Raw genomic sequence first — 13653 nt, forward strand, 5'->3', positions numbered from 1 at the left:
CTCCATCCCCCCCCACTCTAACCACTAGACCCCCCTTCCCCTCCTCGAGGCTGGAATAGAACCCAGGAGTCCTGAGCCCCCCGCCCTGTCTCTCCCTGCCCCAGGAGGATGAAGTCGTCCTGCAGTGCTCTGCCACCATCCTCAAGGAGCAGCTCAAGATGTGCCTGGCGGCCGAGGGCTTCGGCAACCGCCTCTGCTTCCTGGAGTCGACCTCCAACGCCCAGGTGAGCCCTCGGTGCCCCCATCCCCGCCGGGCCCTGGGCCAGGGACTGGGGAAAGCGATCTTGCTGCCCAAACCCCTCTTCATCTCCCACCCCCCTTTGCAGCCAGAATCCCAGCTCCCTCAGCCTCTTTCTCTCCCATAAGCGCCAGCCCCCTGTGGGAGAATCCCCCTGGGCCGTTGCAGTGCGGGGCCTATGACACACATCATCTCCAGTCCTCTCCGGCTTCCCCCAGTGCTCTCCTTGGGCCCGCGTGTCTGGTTCCCCATTGGGGACAGCAGAGCCTCCTCTGACCCTCTTCCCTCCTCCCCGCAGAATGTCCCCCCGGACCTGGCTATCTGCTGCTTCATCCTGGAGCAGTCGCTCTCTGTCCGCGCCCTACAGGAGATGCTGGCGAACACTGTGGAGGTGGGCAGCGAGGTGAGCGCGGGGAAGCGGGGGGGGGCATTGCCTGGGGGAGAAACGGGAGGCCCTCTTCCCATCCCAAAGCTGTGCTTGTCGGCCCCGCGGGTGTCTGGGGCTCACTGGGGTGTACAGCAGATGCTGAAGAGAGGAGTGGGAGACGGGGGGGGGCAGGGCCACGCTGTGGGACCAGAGAACGGGGGAGCGAAGCAATCAGGGAAGAGAGATGCAGGGCGAGTCTCGGGGCTGGAGCAGAACCAGGGGCCCATCCAGCCCACTGTCCCATCACCGGCTGCTTCCGAGGAACGGCCCAGAACCCCTGCCCCATAGGATGTTCCCTCCTGACTCCGTCGACAAGCAGCCCTCCGAGGCCCCCTGGCTCCTCTGGGCTCACCTCCGTTCTCTTTCTCTGGCTGGGCTCCGCATTGATGCCCCACCTTTTCGTTAACCTTGCTGAGCACAGGAACCTCTAGTGGCAGGGAGTTCCCCAGGCCACCGGCGAGTTGGGAGGGAAAGGCCTGGCCCAGGCAGCTCTTTTGACTGTGTCCCCTTGTCCCCTCACCCTCTGCCCGTGGGTTATCCTATGCCTTTTGCTCATGGAGAGGCAGCGCTGGCAGGGGGGGTCTGCAGTGCCCTGGATGGGGGGTCCCAGCCAGCCCCCCTCCCCCCCGGCAGGCGGTCGGTTCATCTCTTCTCTTCTCCCTTTCTCTCTTCTTTGCTTCTCCACCCATCTGCCGACGCTCTAGGGTGTCGACTTGGACAAGTGGGTATGTGCCGATTTCACTGCAGTGACCCTCCCCTTCCTAAACACCCCCCCACCCGTCTCTCACAGGCATCCGCTGGGGTTCCCACCTGCTCCCCCAGCAGCCGCTCCGGAGAACGGAGCTAGGGCGGCCAAACGGGACCCCCGCTGTCTCGTCTAGAGCCCCCCAAGGGCCATTCCCATGGGGGCAGGGCGAACACTGTCTCCTGAATCTCCCACAAACCCCCTTGATTTGCGTCCCAGGGGATGATGCTGATCGTGCCCCTTTGCCTGGCTGCCGGAGGGTCTCTGAGTGCTTTGCCAATTGGATGCTGCCCCACAGCCTCTGCACCAGGCCAGCATTTGCCTGAGGCCGCACACTGAGTACGTGGCAAAACTAGAAAGGGGACCCAGGAGTCCTGACTCTCAATCCTCCTGCTCTAACCACTAACTCCCAGTGGCAGGCAAGGGGTCCCTGCATAACCAGCCCCTGCGCCCCACCCCAGAGGTGGCTGCATCTCAGCGCCAGGTGAGGGGTCCCTGTACAAATGGCCCCCACACCCCACCCCAGAGTCAGCTGCATCCCAGTGCCAGGTGAGGGGTCTTTCATGTACCATGCAGCTCAGTGGCCGCGTTTGGGCCGTGCTTCGGGATCCCTGGGTGGAGTTGGGTGGCGGGAACAAAGGAGCCTCTGTGATTCCCCTTTTACCCCGATTGAGACAAGGTGGAAACCCCAGCGCCTCCCCTGAGTAACCCTTTCCTTCCTGGCAGCCCCTCCGACACCCCCTTCCATCCTTCGCTCCATCTCCCCGTGACCCCTCCTCCCCCACTAGCCCCTCCCATTCCTAGTTGCGGTGCTGTTTTGATCCCATCCTCCACCATCCCTCCCTTCACCGCATGGTCCGTAAATGCCAACAGGCTGAGCCCCCCGGCGTGGGGCACTGTGCAGGTGTGAGGGGTGGGCTGGGGCAGCACGTCTGGTCTGCCCCATGGTCTCGCTCAGCATGCTGGGAGTGGAGGTTTCTGACGCAGGGTCTCTCTGAGCCTCTTTAACCTACTAGCTGTGGGTTGAGATGGCACACGGCAGAGGGGGCAGGAGCGCTGCTATAACAGAGTGGTACCATGCACATAAAGAACAATATGGCCCTTGCGACCAGCAGCTTATTATAGTGCCTGTGAAATAAGACGCATGCCAGGCCTGCGTAATACTGATCATATTACTTCAATATGGCCTGGGCAATATTGACTGTAGGAGATGGCCCACAAAACACTGATCATATACAGCAATACGGCCCAGGCAATATTGACTATACGAGATGGCCCGTGTAACACTGATCATATACAGCAATACGGCTCAGACAATATTGACTATATGAGATGGCCTGCATAACACTGACCATATACAGCAATACGGCCTGGGCAATATTGACTATATGAGATGGCCCGTGTAACACTGATCATATACAGCAATATGGCCCGGGCAATAATGTGTGCAAAACACGCAGTAGTCCTCATATATGGTCATATGCCTGTTTAATAATCATATAATAAGTCATATTATATGATCATACATGGTAATAGGGACCATATAATGACCATGTGACATGGCCCATGTTATAATGATCATACGTAGTGGGATGGCCCTGTAACTGGCCCTTGCAATAATTACCGTAGATACACTAGTAGTAAGGCCTGTACAATAATGACCATGTGTAGTCGAGTAATATGGCCCATGCAATAGAGACCGCATGTGTTCGAACGATACGCCCAGTACTGACTGTATGTATTCCTGTAATATGATCCGTAAAATAATGACCGTATATTCTCTAGTAATCCAGCCTATGGACTGTAGAACCGGAGCCGTTATTATTCATGGTGCCAATAGATAGTGTTCGGTTGGCAGGTGCCATGTAATAATAGGAACCGCATGTGGGCCAGTGGGCGTAGGGGGGAGGGTGTTTCACCTCGTATCCAGCATCTCCCATGCCAGACTTGACCTGTACCTGGACTCCAGCCGGCAGGGTGTGGCCTTTCCTTCTGACAGTGTGGGGGTGGGGAAGGGGCAGCATTGGCTCTCATCGGGGATGGGGGAGCTGACGTAGGATGGATGCCACTGCCCCCATGCCCGGGGAGAGAGACAAAGGCTCGATGCCATGTCAGGTCAGCCAGGCCGCGCACTGTCCCAGCCTGTTAACCCTGGGCTGGATTCTCAGGGCTCAGAGGCTGGGTGGGTGCTGTGGGCCAGGGGGGAGGGACAGAAGGGAGGGTGGCAGCACCCAGGAGCCCTGAGTCGCTGGTCTGAATCCAGCTCATGTCAGCGGTAAGTTGGTCCCCAGTGAGATGAGTTCAGCAGGTCTCAACGCTGTTATTAGCCCCTCAGGCTGCTCCCCGGGTTGTTGATCTCACCTGTCCTTCGGCGGGTGCTGAGTTCCCTCGCTGACAGTCACCTCCTCTTGTCTGCTTCACCCCAGTCTTCACAGGGCGGCGGGCACAGGACCCTGCTCTACGGCCATGCCATCCTGCTCCGCCATTCTCACAGCTCCATGGTGAGTGATCGGGGGTGGTGGGCAGGGGGGGAGCAGTGCAAAGTAGGGCGGGACATTGGGGTGAAGGGCCCAGCAGCTGGGGTGCTGTGCAGGGTGGGTACGCATGCCGGGGTGATGGGCCCAGCGACTGAGGTTCGGTGCAGGGGGGTACGTGTGCCGGGTGGAACGCCGGGGTGGTGGGCCCAGCGACTGAGGTGCAGTGCAGTGTGGGGATGCTGTTGTACTTAAAGTACTGCACAGGATTTTCTCAGGGGAAATAAGGCAAGCACTACATGTATTGGTAATACATATATCAATTAACACTGTATCATATGCATATGATGTATATTACACTCATGCACTCACACACACACAAGCACGCTCCGTCTTGTTGTTGTTACCAACTAGTTGCTCCCCTTAACTTCACTGGCCAGGTGAGTTAGATGGGGGAGGGGTGGAGCCGGGGCTTCTGCGGATCCGGATCGATGCTCCCATGTTGACAAGATGAGACCCAGGGTCCTTCTGCAAGACACCTCACTTTTATAGCAGCTTCCCTCGCATGCAAGTCTAGCCCAGATTCAAAATCTGGGTCTGTGTCCCTTGGTCCTTTGTGCTGCTTCCCTCTGGGTGTTGTCCCAATGCTGTTCAAAGAGGGTGTTCCCAAAAGAAGGTGCTTGCTTCTAATCCCCAAGGCTGTCAATATGTCTGCTCTTCTTTAGTGAGCCCTCTAAGGTGCCACAAGTACTCCTTTTCTTTTCACTTGAGAAGTTTTATTGTTCTTGGGTCTGGCTTCCATCCCCGCTCCAACTGTTGCAGCTGTCTGGAGGTGCCTGTCTTCCACGCCTCATTCATTCACGCCTCATTCAGTCAACAGGGCAATTGATCAAAAGGGTGCGGGATGATCTTATTCTACTTATAGCAAAAAGATTTTTTTTTTAACATTATACCAAGACTCAATACAAAGCTTTCTATATAAGGATCTGATACAAAGTTTTACGCCCAAGGGGCGCCCAAGGTACTGGGCACTCGCCTGGCGCAGGGGATGGTGGCGCGGTGCCGTTTTCCAGTGCCGCTCTTGCAGCAGCTCCGGCCTTTCTCTGCCTCATTTTCCTTCCCTGGCTTCTTTCTATGCCAGGGAAAAACCCACCCGAATGCTGGGTTGGCGCAGCCCCAAATGCCCTTCTGCCTGTGCCCCTGCCAGGGCCCTGCAACCTTTCGCCCTCCAAGGTCCTGCCGACAGCTGGGGCTGTTTTTGCTTAGCAGGCTTCCAGGTTGGGCGGCTCTATTTTAAACACCCGCGTAATGCGTTCCATTCTGGGGAATGCCAAGGGGCGACGGGGTACCGCACGTATCTGCCAAGAGCAAATGCCAGACGTGAGCCACCCCAGGGCAGCCCTCCGGCCCCCTTCCTCAACCCCGCGTCTCTCCGCGGCGTGTCCAGCTGAGCCTGGACTCCTGTCGAGAGCCCCTTCCCCGCACGGACTCCCGAGCCCCGGGCTCTCTCGGCTCCATATGGCCCCGGGGAGGATCCCGCTCAGTGTGATGCCCTTCTCGGGGGATCGCTCTCTCTGGGACCGCACCTCTGAACCTCCAGCTGGCCTCTCTTTGCCGTGGGCCCCCTCAAGGAGTCCCCTTGCTCTAGGCCCCCTGGAGCCCCACCCCGATCTCCAGCCTGCACTGACTCTCCACCAGCATCACATGGGAGGTTTATTGAATGCCTGGACCCAACCCAGGCAGGGCCAGTCTGGCCCAGCTCAGGTCTGGCCCAGCTCAGGTGGGCTCCAGCTATTCCTTGTCCCCAGTCCAGCCGACCCCCTATGTCCCCTGCCCCAACAGCTCCTCCTCCATCTTTTGTCTAAGGTCCCAGATAAACAGGCCAGGGGCCCTTGTTCCCCTGCTGGCTGGACCCCACCCAGCTGGGCAGATCAGGTCAGGTCAGGTCAGGGGGTCCTCTCCCCACAGCCTGTTTTCAGCCCGCTGGCCAGAGCCGGCTGGCTCCCAATCTGGGGGGGAGGGGAGTCCCAGGCTCTAGATGCTGGGCACCCAATTTCCAAGCGGTCGTTTGGGGTCCCGCAGCCAGGCGTGGTCATTCTGGTCCTCTGCAACAACAAACCCCCTCGTTACACACGCAGCACACAGGGAAACTGAGACACACACCCAGTGAGAAAATCCCCCCGCGCCGTCACACCCTCCGAAAGACAAACCCAGGAGGCCTGGCTCCCAGCTCTAACCCCTAGACCCTCCTCTCCCCACAGAGCTGGGCATGGAACCCAGGAGTCCAGGCTCCCAGCTCTAACCCCTAGACTCCGCTCTCCCCCCAGAGCTGGGCATGGAACCCAGGAGTCCAGGCTCCCACTCCAACGTCCTCACCGCCAGGCAGTGCCAGCTCCACTCCCTACTAACCCTGCTGCCTCCGTTTCTCTTCTGCCTCCTGCCCTGACAGTACTTGAGCTGCCTGACCACGTCCCGCTCCCTGACGGACAAACTGGCCTTTGATGTGGGGCTGCAGGAGAACGCCTCAGGTATGGGAGGGGCGACAGGCAACGCGGAGCTGATTGTTTAGGAGTATTACGGTAGCGCCTGGGAGTCCCAGCCGTGGACCGGAACCCGCTGCAATGCTTTAATTAAGTGCATTATGATAGTACCCGGGAGCCACACCTATGGACTGGGATTCGATTGTGCATGGTGTTGCACAGACACTGCTGTTGGGGAAAATGAGGCACATACAGGGGAAGTGACTTGTCCAAGCTCACCCAGCAAGCCAGGGGGAATAGAACCCAGCAGTCCTGGCTCCCAGTCCACCTGCTCTAACCACTAGACACCACTCCCCTCCTAGGGCCGGGGATAGAACCCAGGCCTCTTGGCTCCCAGCACTAGGTCCCACCCCTTCTTGGACCCAGATCACCATGTGACCTGCGGCAAGTCCCTGCCCCGCTCTGTGCCTCAGTTTCCCCACTTGCCCAGTGTCACGGAGTCCCTGGGCGATGTTCTGGAACTGCTCCCGAAGCCAGTTGGGACTCTGGTGTAGTCTCCTCTCTGGGAGCAGCCTGTCTCCAGGGCAAACAGCTCACCCAGCTTCCACCTTCCTGGGTCTGACCTCAGAGCATTCAGCTCCGGCAACGCCTCCCTGCTTGGATGCCCCTTAAGCCCTGACTCCCTGACCCTAGGGGTTCGGGTGCAGAGCTGGCAAACCCTCAAGGGGGCTCGGCTGGCACCTGGCTCCGATCAGACTAAAGAGAGATGGCGGAGCGGGACACCCACGTCCCCCCAATTCCCGGAGAGGGGGTGGGGGTTCCCAGCTGCTGGGCTGTGCCCCCATGGGGTGAGTCCCGGCCCTGTTGCAGTCCATGGGACCTTTGCCCCAGTTGGGCCAGGTTCCTGCCCTGGTGCCCTGGACTGGCGGGAGGGTCCAGGGCAGGGTAATCTCCATGTTCCAGACTTCGCAGTGCCCAAGGGGGTGCAGCAGGTAAGGGGGTGGCCCTGAAAATCGGGAGGGGAGCCAGAGCTGTCATTGGGCCCATCCCCTCCCTGCCCCCCTGGCTGCTGGCCGCATCCGCACCCTTTCTGTCCCGACCCCAGGGGAAGCCTGCTGGTGGACCATCCACCCCGCCTCCAAGCAGCGGTCGGAGGGTGAAAAGGTTCGAGTCGGGGACGACCTCATCTTGGTCAGCGTCTCCTCCGAGCGCTACCTGGTGAGTAGGGCCGTGCACACGGGTGTGTGTGTGTGTGTGCATGCATGCATGCCTGCCTGGGTGTACATGTGCCTGTGTCGTGTGTGCACATATGTGGGGCATGGATGTGTTTGCACATGTGCAAGGGGTTGTGTGTATGGATGTATGCAAGGGGGCATGCGCGTGTGTACCAGGGTGGGCGTGCAAGCCCCCTGGGCGTGTGTCTGCTGACCCAATGATGAGACCCTAGGTATAGGTAGGTGGGAGAGGCAGGTGGTTCTGGGCCCGGACTCCTGTTTTCGCGCCGGTGCAGGCAGCATCCAGGGGACTGTTCCAGCTGTCTCCCCTGGCTCTCTGCTGACCTGCCCTGCCTTTCTGTCTCTCTTCCCCCGCCCAGCACCTCTCCACGGCCAGCGGGGACCTGCAGGCCGACGCCTCATTCATGCAGACCCTCTGGAACATGAACCCCATCTGCTCGGGCTGCGAGGAAGGTCAGTTCCCCCCTGCCCTGCTCCCAGGGGTTGTGGGTTTCCAGGGATCCCTCAGCCCCTGTCCCATGCCAGCCCTGGGGGTGGCCCTGAGCCTGCGGCCATGACCCTAGCAGATGGGGGAGCTGCAGGTCCCTGGGTAGTGGTGACTCCCTGCCCCTCTGATAGGAGAGAGAAGGGAGAGGTCCTGGGTTCTATCCCAGCTCTGGGAGTGGAGTCGGGTCTGGTGGTTAGAGCGGGCGGGGGGCAGGGAGTGGCTGGGAGCCAGGACTCCTGGGTTCCCTGAGTCATTGGCCCTCCCCTCCCTTGCACTGACATTTGCTGGTTTCTCCTCTCGTGCCAGGGTACGTGACGGGGGGTCACGTCATGCGTCTCTTCCACGGGCACATGGATGAATGCCTTACCATCTCCTCCAGCGAGCAGGGTGAGGAGGAGCGCAGGTACGGCCTGGAGAATGATTTGACACGCATCCCAGCGGGGCTCAAACCTGTGGCCTTCGGCGCTGGGAGCTCAAGCAAAGGGTGTGGCCTAGGGGTCCCTGCCTTGGGCAGGGGTCTGGGGGATGCAGAGCGACGTGGTTGTGTGACCCAGGGGAGGGACAGTGCTGGAGGGGTGGGGGGAAGGCTCCTGGGTTCTGTTCCTGGCTCTGCCCTGCCCTGCTGGGCAACCTCAGGCAAGTCAAAGCCCTCTCTGTGCCTCAGTTTCCCCTCCCACCCTTTGCAAGCTTTTTGGGGCAGGGACTGTCTCTCAGTGCAGCATCCAGCCCAATGGGAGGCCCCGATCGCAGTTCGGGGGGGGGGCTGTGCAGTGCCCATCCCAGTGGAGGCAACCCCAGTTTCCATCGGCACCTTTAGGGGTTGCCATCACACCATCAACAGAATCAGGGCCTGTCTCCGATGGGGCCTGACTGGGTCTCTAGCGAGATCGGCCTGTTCTGTGGCGAGCCAGGGTGGCGGATCTGGCCTGCGCTCCCACAGATGGGGGGAGGCATGGCTCGTTTTCCCCCCCCCATGCTCCCTCCCTCTCGTCCGCAGGATGGTGAACTATGAGGGCGGTGCCGTTTGCACCCACGCCCGCTCCCTCTGGAGGCTGGAGCCCTTGCGCATCAGGTAGGGGAATCGCAGGTTCTGGCCTCCCCCTCCCCGCCCAGACAGGGGACACCGGCCTGGGACGATGGTGTCAGCTGAGATGATGGTGCTGGATGATGTGGGGTGTAGGCAGGGACTGTATGGACAGGGAAGTGAGCAACTGTATGGCCCGGGGTGGGGGGAACTGCATGGACTGGAGGATCAGGGACTGTATGGACAGGGAAGTGAGTGACTGTTTAGGCCGGGGTTGGGGTGGGGACACGATTGTACGGACCTGGGTGTGGGGGACTGTATGGACCTGGGGGACTGTACAGACCAGGGAGTGGGGGACTGTACCAACCTGGGGGACTTGTGCGGACCTGGAGGTGGGGGACTGTGTAGACCTCAGGGACTGTATTGACCAGGGGGTGGGGGACTGTATGGACTGGGGAAGAATTAGGGACTGGGGGAGGTTGGGGACTGAATGGACCAGGAGGGCTGGGGACTACGGATTGTGGGGGGACTATGCAGACTGGGGAGGTCGGGGGGTGGGTTTGAATCCAGTGAGCGGGAAGAGGGGGTCCCGGCGATGGGGGCGCGGGGGGTCTGGGCAGAACCATGTCCCATGGAGCTGGGGGGCCCAGAGCCGGCGTGCGGCACTATCGCTGGGTTTCTCTGCCCCCCCCCCGGCAGCTGGAGTGGGAGCTACATGCGGTGGGGGCAGCTGTTCCGGGTGCGGCACGTCACCACCGGGCGCTACCTGGGGCTGGCCGAGGAGAAGGGGCTGGTCGTGGTGGATGCCGAGAAAGCCAACACCAAGGCCACGGCCTTCTGCTTCCGCGCCTCCAAGGTGAGCGCGGGGCGGGGGGGACGCCAGGCTGCAGGGGGGGGCCGGGGGGTCAGACCCTAAAACTTGTCTTGAAGTTTCCACCTGTCCCCCACACTTATGGTGCCCTCCTCCCCCCACACTCAGGGCGCCCCCCTCCCACTCACACCCATGGCGCCCCTTCCCCCCACACTCATGGTGCCCCTTCCCCCGCCAGTTCCCGGCACCCCTCCCACCCACTCATGGCCCCCCCCCCACAGGAGAAGCTGGACGTGGCGCCCAAGCGGGACGTGGAGGGCATGGGGGCCGCCGAGATCAAGTACGGCGAGACCATGTGCTTCGTGCAGCATGCGGCCAGCGGCCTGTGGCTGACATATGCCTCTCCCGACGCCAAGACCCCGCGCCTGGGGCTGCTCAAGAGGAAGGTGGGGGCTGGTGGGACGCGCGGGGGACGGGTGTCCTTGGGGCAGCCCAGAGGAAGGGGGGCGGCTGGGTTGGGGCGGGTCCCTGGGGCTGCCCAGAGGAAGGGAGGTGGGTGGGACACACAGAGGGGTTCCCTGGGACTGCCCAGAGGAAGGGGAGCGGGCGGGTTTGGGGGGTTCCTATTCCCTGCTCACCCCACGGCTCTGCCCATCCCCCAGGCCATCCTGCACCAGGAGGGGCACATGGACGATGCCCTGTCCCTGACCCGCTGCCAGCACGAGGAGTCTCAGGCTGCCCGCATCATTTACAGCACCAGCGGCCTCTACACCCACTTCGTCCGGTGGGCCGAACCTGGGGGCTTGCAGTGCTGGGGGTTGAGCCCTGGGGAGATCATGGGGAGGGGTCTGTGTCCTATGCGGGGCCTGGGAAATGCAGGGGATGAACCCTGGGGGGTATTTGAGGTCAGGAGGGGTGTGTGTGCAGAACCCAGGGAGTGGTTGGAGATGGGAGGGGGGCTGTGAAGATCGGGGAGGGGGCTGCTCTGGTTTCCCCCCCCATTTGCCCCCCCAGAACGCTGAGCAGCCTGGCTGGTGCCCCCTGCCAGCCCCCAAGTGACGGGCCTGGGTGTCTGCAGGGGGGTGCAGGGAGCAGGTCGCGCTCTGGGGACCCCTGAGCTGGGGAGGGGGTGGGCGCAGTCTCTCCCTTGCCCCTGAGCAGGCCCTGTTCCTAGGCACCCCCTCACCTCTGCACCTAGCACCCTCCCTCTTACCCCCCTTGTCGACTCCCCCCTTCCCCAGCAAAGCCCCGGGACCCCCTCAGCTCCCCTTCTCTCTGCCTCCCATCCTGGCCCCCTCCCACTGCTACTGCTTTGCTCCCCCCATCTGCCCTGCTCCCAATGGCTCTCCTGCCTCCCTCAGCTCCCCCAAGTCCATTCCTCTCCTTGCTGGACTCTGGCCCTTTGCCTTCTGGTGTGAGCGGTGGGATCAGCCCCGAGCAGGGTTGGGCAGCGGGGCTAGGCTGACCCCCTCCCTCCGCGGTGCTGGCAGGGGCCTGGACAGCCTGAGCGGGAAGGGCAAGGCGGGCGCCGGGGCCACGCTGCCCATCGACGGGATGATTCTGAGCCTTCGGGACCTGATCACCTACTTCCAGCACCCGGAGGAGGAGCTGCGGCATGAGGAGAAGCAGGGCCGGCTCCGCTCGCTCAAGAGCCGCCAGAACCTCTTCCAGGAGGAGGTCAGTGGGAAGCGGGGGGCACGGGGCCAGCGCAGAGGGAGGGGGTGGGGTCAGAGTGGGGGGGCCACGGGGTCAGTACGGGGGTGGGACGTGTCATTGCACACTGCAGGAACTCTTCCCCAGCAGTCTAGGGCAGTGCTAGGAGGCACTGTGCTATGGGGGGCTCAGTAGGGGGCGCTGTCCCCTCGCAGTCAGTGCCAGCTCCAATGCGGTGCTAGGGGGCGCTGTGTGGCAGGCAGCGACATTCATCCGCGGGCGAGGGATCCCTGTATAAACAGCTGCCCCACCCCACCCCAGAGGTGGCTGCATCTCAGTGGCAGAGTAAGCTTTGGGATGGGCAGAAGGGGACAGGAGCCGGCTGGGAGGGTCTCTGCTGGTGGGGGGAGGGAAGGCTTCAGTCCCTGGCAGGTTGGGGAGCTGGTGCCCTGGGGGGTGACGGCTGCGCTCGGCTCCCCGCAGGGCATGATCACGCTGGTGCTGAACTGCATCGACCGCCTCAACCTGTACAACACGGCCGCCCACTTCGCCGAGTTCGCGGGCGAGGAGGCGGCTGAGTCCTGGAAGGAGATCGTCAACCTGCTGTACGAGCTGCTGGGTGCGTGGGATCCTCGCCCCCACCCTCCCCCGTTGGAGGGCCGGAGCTGGGGGGAGGCCGGGGGCTGCGTGTGGATGTAGCGATGGGGCTGCCCTGCGGAGCAGCTGGCCCGGGCGGGGCCGGAGCAGAAACCTGCCCCAGCTGCTGGATTTCCCCATACTGAGCCGTGGGCCCGGAGGGGCGGGAGGGAGGGTCCTGCTGTAGGGTGGGGGAGGGGGAGGCGGCGTGTCCCCCCCAGCTGACGGCCCGTCTTTCGCCCCGCAGCCTCGCTGATCCGGGGCAACCGCTCCAACTGCGCCCTCTTCTCCAACAACCTGGACTGGCTGGTCAGCAAGCTCGGCCGGCTGGAGGCCTCCTCCGGTAAGGCTGGGCAGGACGGGGGGCGGGAGCTGGGCGGGGTGAGGGGGCCCCTGGCCTGGGGGGGGGCAGGCGTGGCGAGGGGGGTCGTGCCCTCTCCCGGGCCGCGTCCAGGGTGTCCAGTCGAACGGCTGGGACCTCCCGGGGGCCTTGAGAACGTCCCCTGGCTGGCCGAGGCGTGGGCGCAGGCTCGGAGACGCACGCATGCGCTCCCCGCAGACCCATGCGGTGCATGTGTGGACACGCCCAGCGGCGCGTGTACATATAGGAGCAGATCCGTGAATCCACACGTGTGCGTGGGGCAGCTGCGTCTCTGCCCGTGCGGATCCAGGTGCGTGCTCGCCCACGGGGCCACGTGCTCCCCTCCCTCCCCCGGGTGTGTGTTACACTTGCACGGTCACGCGTGCACACGCACTCACGGCTCCGTTCCCCCCCCCCCCCCCGCCAGGGATCCTGGAGGTGCTGTACTGCGTCCTTATCGAGAGCCCCGAGGTGCTGAACATCATCCAGGAGAACCACATCAAATCCATCATCTCCCTGCTGGACAAGCACGGGCGCAACCACAAGGTGAGGTCGCCCGCAGCCCCAGGGCTGAATCCTCGGCTCTCCCGTCCCTGCCTTGAGGGCAGGGACAAGTGGGGGACGGGTGGGAAGGCCCTGTTAGGGTTCCACATTTGGGGCGCTGTCTGCCCCCTGCTGTCAGTTAGAGCAACCCCTGGGCTGCTGTAACTCACAACCCCCTCACCCCGATGGGCCCTGCGAGGCAGAGACTAGCCACAGTGCAGGGAGCTCCAGCCACACCCCTGATTCGCCCCCTATGGGCCCTGGGGGGCAGAGACTAGCTACAACGCAGGGAGCTCCAGCCATGCCCCCGATCCACCCCCTATGGGCCCTGGGGGGCAAGACTAGCCACAGAGCAGGGAGCTCCAGCCACGCCCCCGATCCGTCCCCTATGGCCCTGGGGGGCAGGGACTAGCCACAGGGCAGTGCGCTCCAACCACACCCCGATCCGCCCCCCTCTGTTTTGAATGGCACTGGGTCCCTTCCCTGGGGCGTCCAGCGGCTGGCTGGCAGGGCTTGGCTGGGGTCCCATATCCCAGGTG

The 13653-nt window shown here is 62.5% G+C and overlaps 1 protein-coding gene across 1 annotated transcript in view; it reads left to right on the top strand.

The window, feature by feature from the left end:
* RYR1 (ryanodine receptor 1) overlaps positions 1 to 13653 on the top strand; it is a 92997-nt gene that overhangs the window by 6615 nt on the left and 72729 nt on the right. The window contains 15 exon segments of the mRNA XM_043501411.1: positions 105 to 224; positions 537 to 641; positions 3837 to 3911; positions 6334 to 6412; positions 7470 to 7582; positions 7959 to 8052; positions 8393 to 8489; positions 9084 to 9158; positions 9810 to 9966; positions 10203 to 10367; positions 10584 to 10705; positions 11412 to 11598; positions 12058 to 12193; positions 12458 to 12553; positions 12999 to 13117. Of these exon segments, the coding sequence (XP_043357346.1) occupies positions 105 to 224; positions 537 to 641; positions 3837 to 3911; positions 6334 to 6412; positions 7470 to 7582; positions 7959 to 8052; positions 8393 to 8489; positions 9084 to 9158; positions 9810 to 9966; positions 10203 to 10367; positions 10584 to 10705; positions 11412 to 11598; positions 12058 to 12193; positions 12458 to 12553; positions 12999 to 13117 (1740 nt within the window).

Source organism: Dermochelys coriacea, chromosome 23 (assembly GCF_009764565.3).
Source record: "Dermochelys coriacea isolate rDerCor1 chromosome 23, rDerCor1.pri.v4, whole genome shotgun sequence".
Lineage (NCBI taxonomy): Eukaryota > Metazoa > Chordata > Testudines > Dermochelyidae > Dermochelys > Dermochelys coriacea.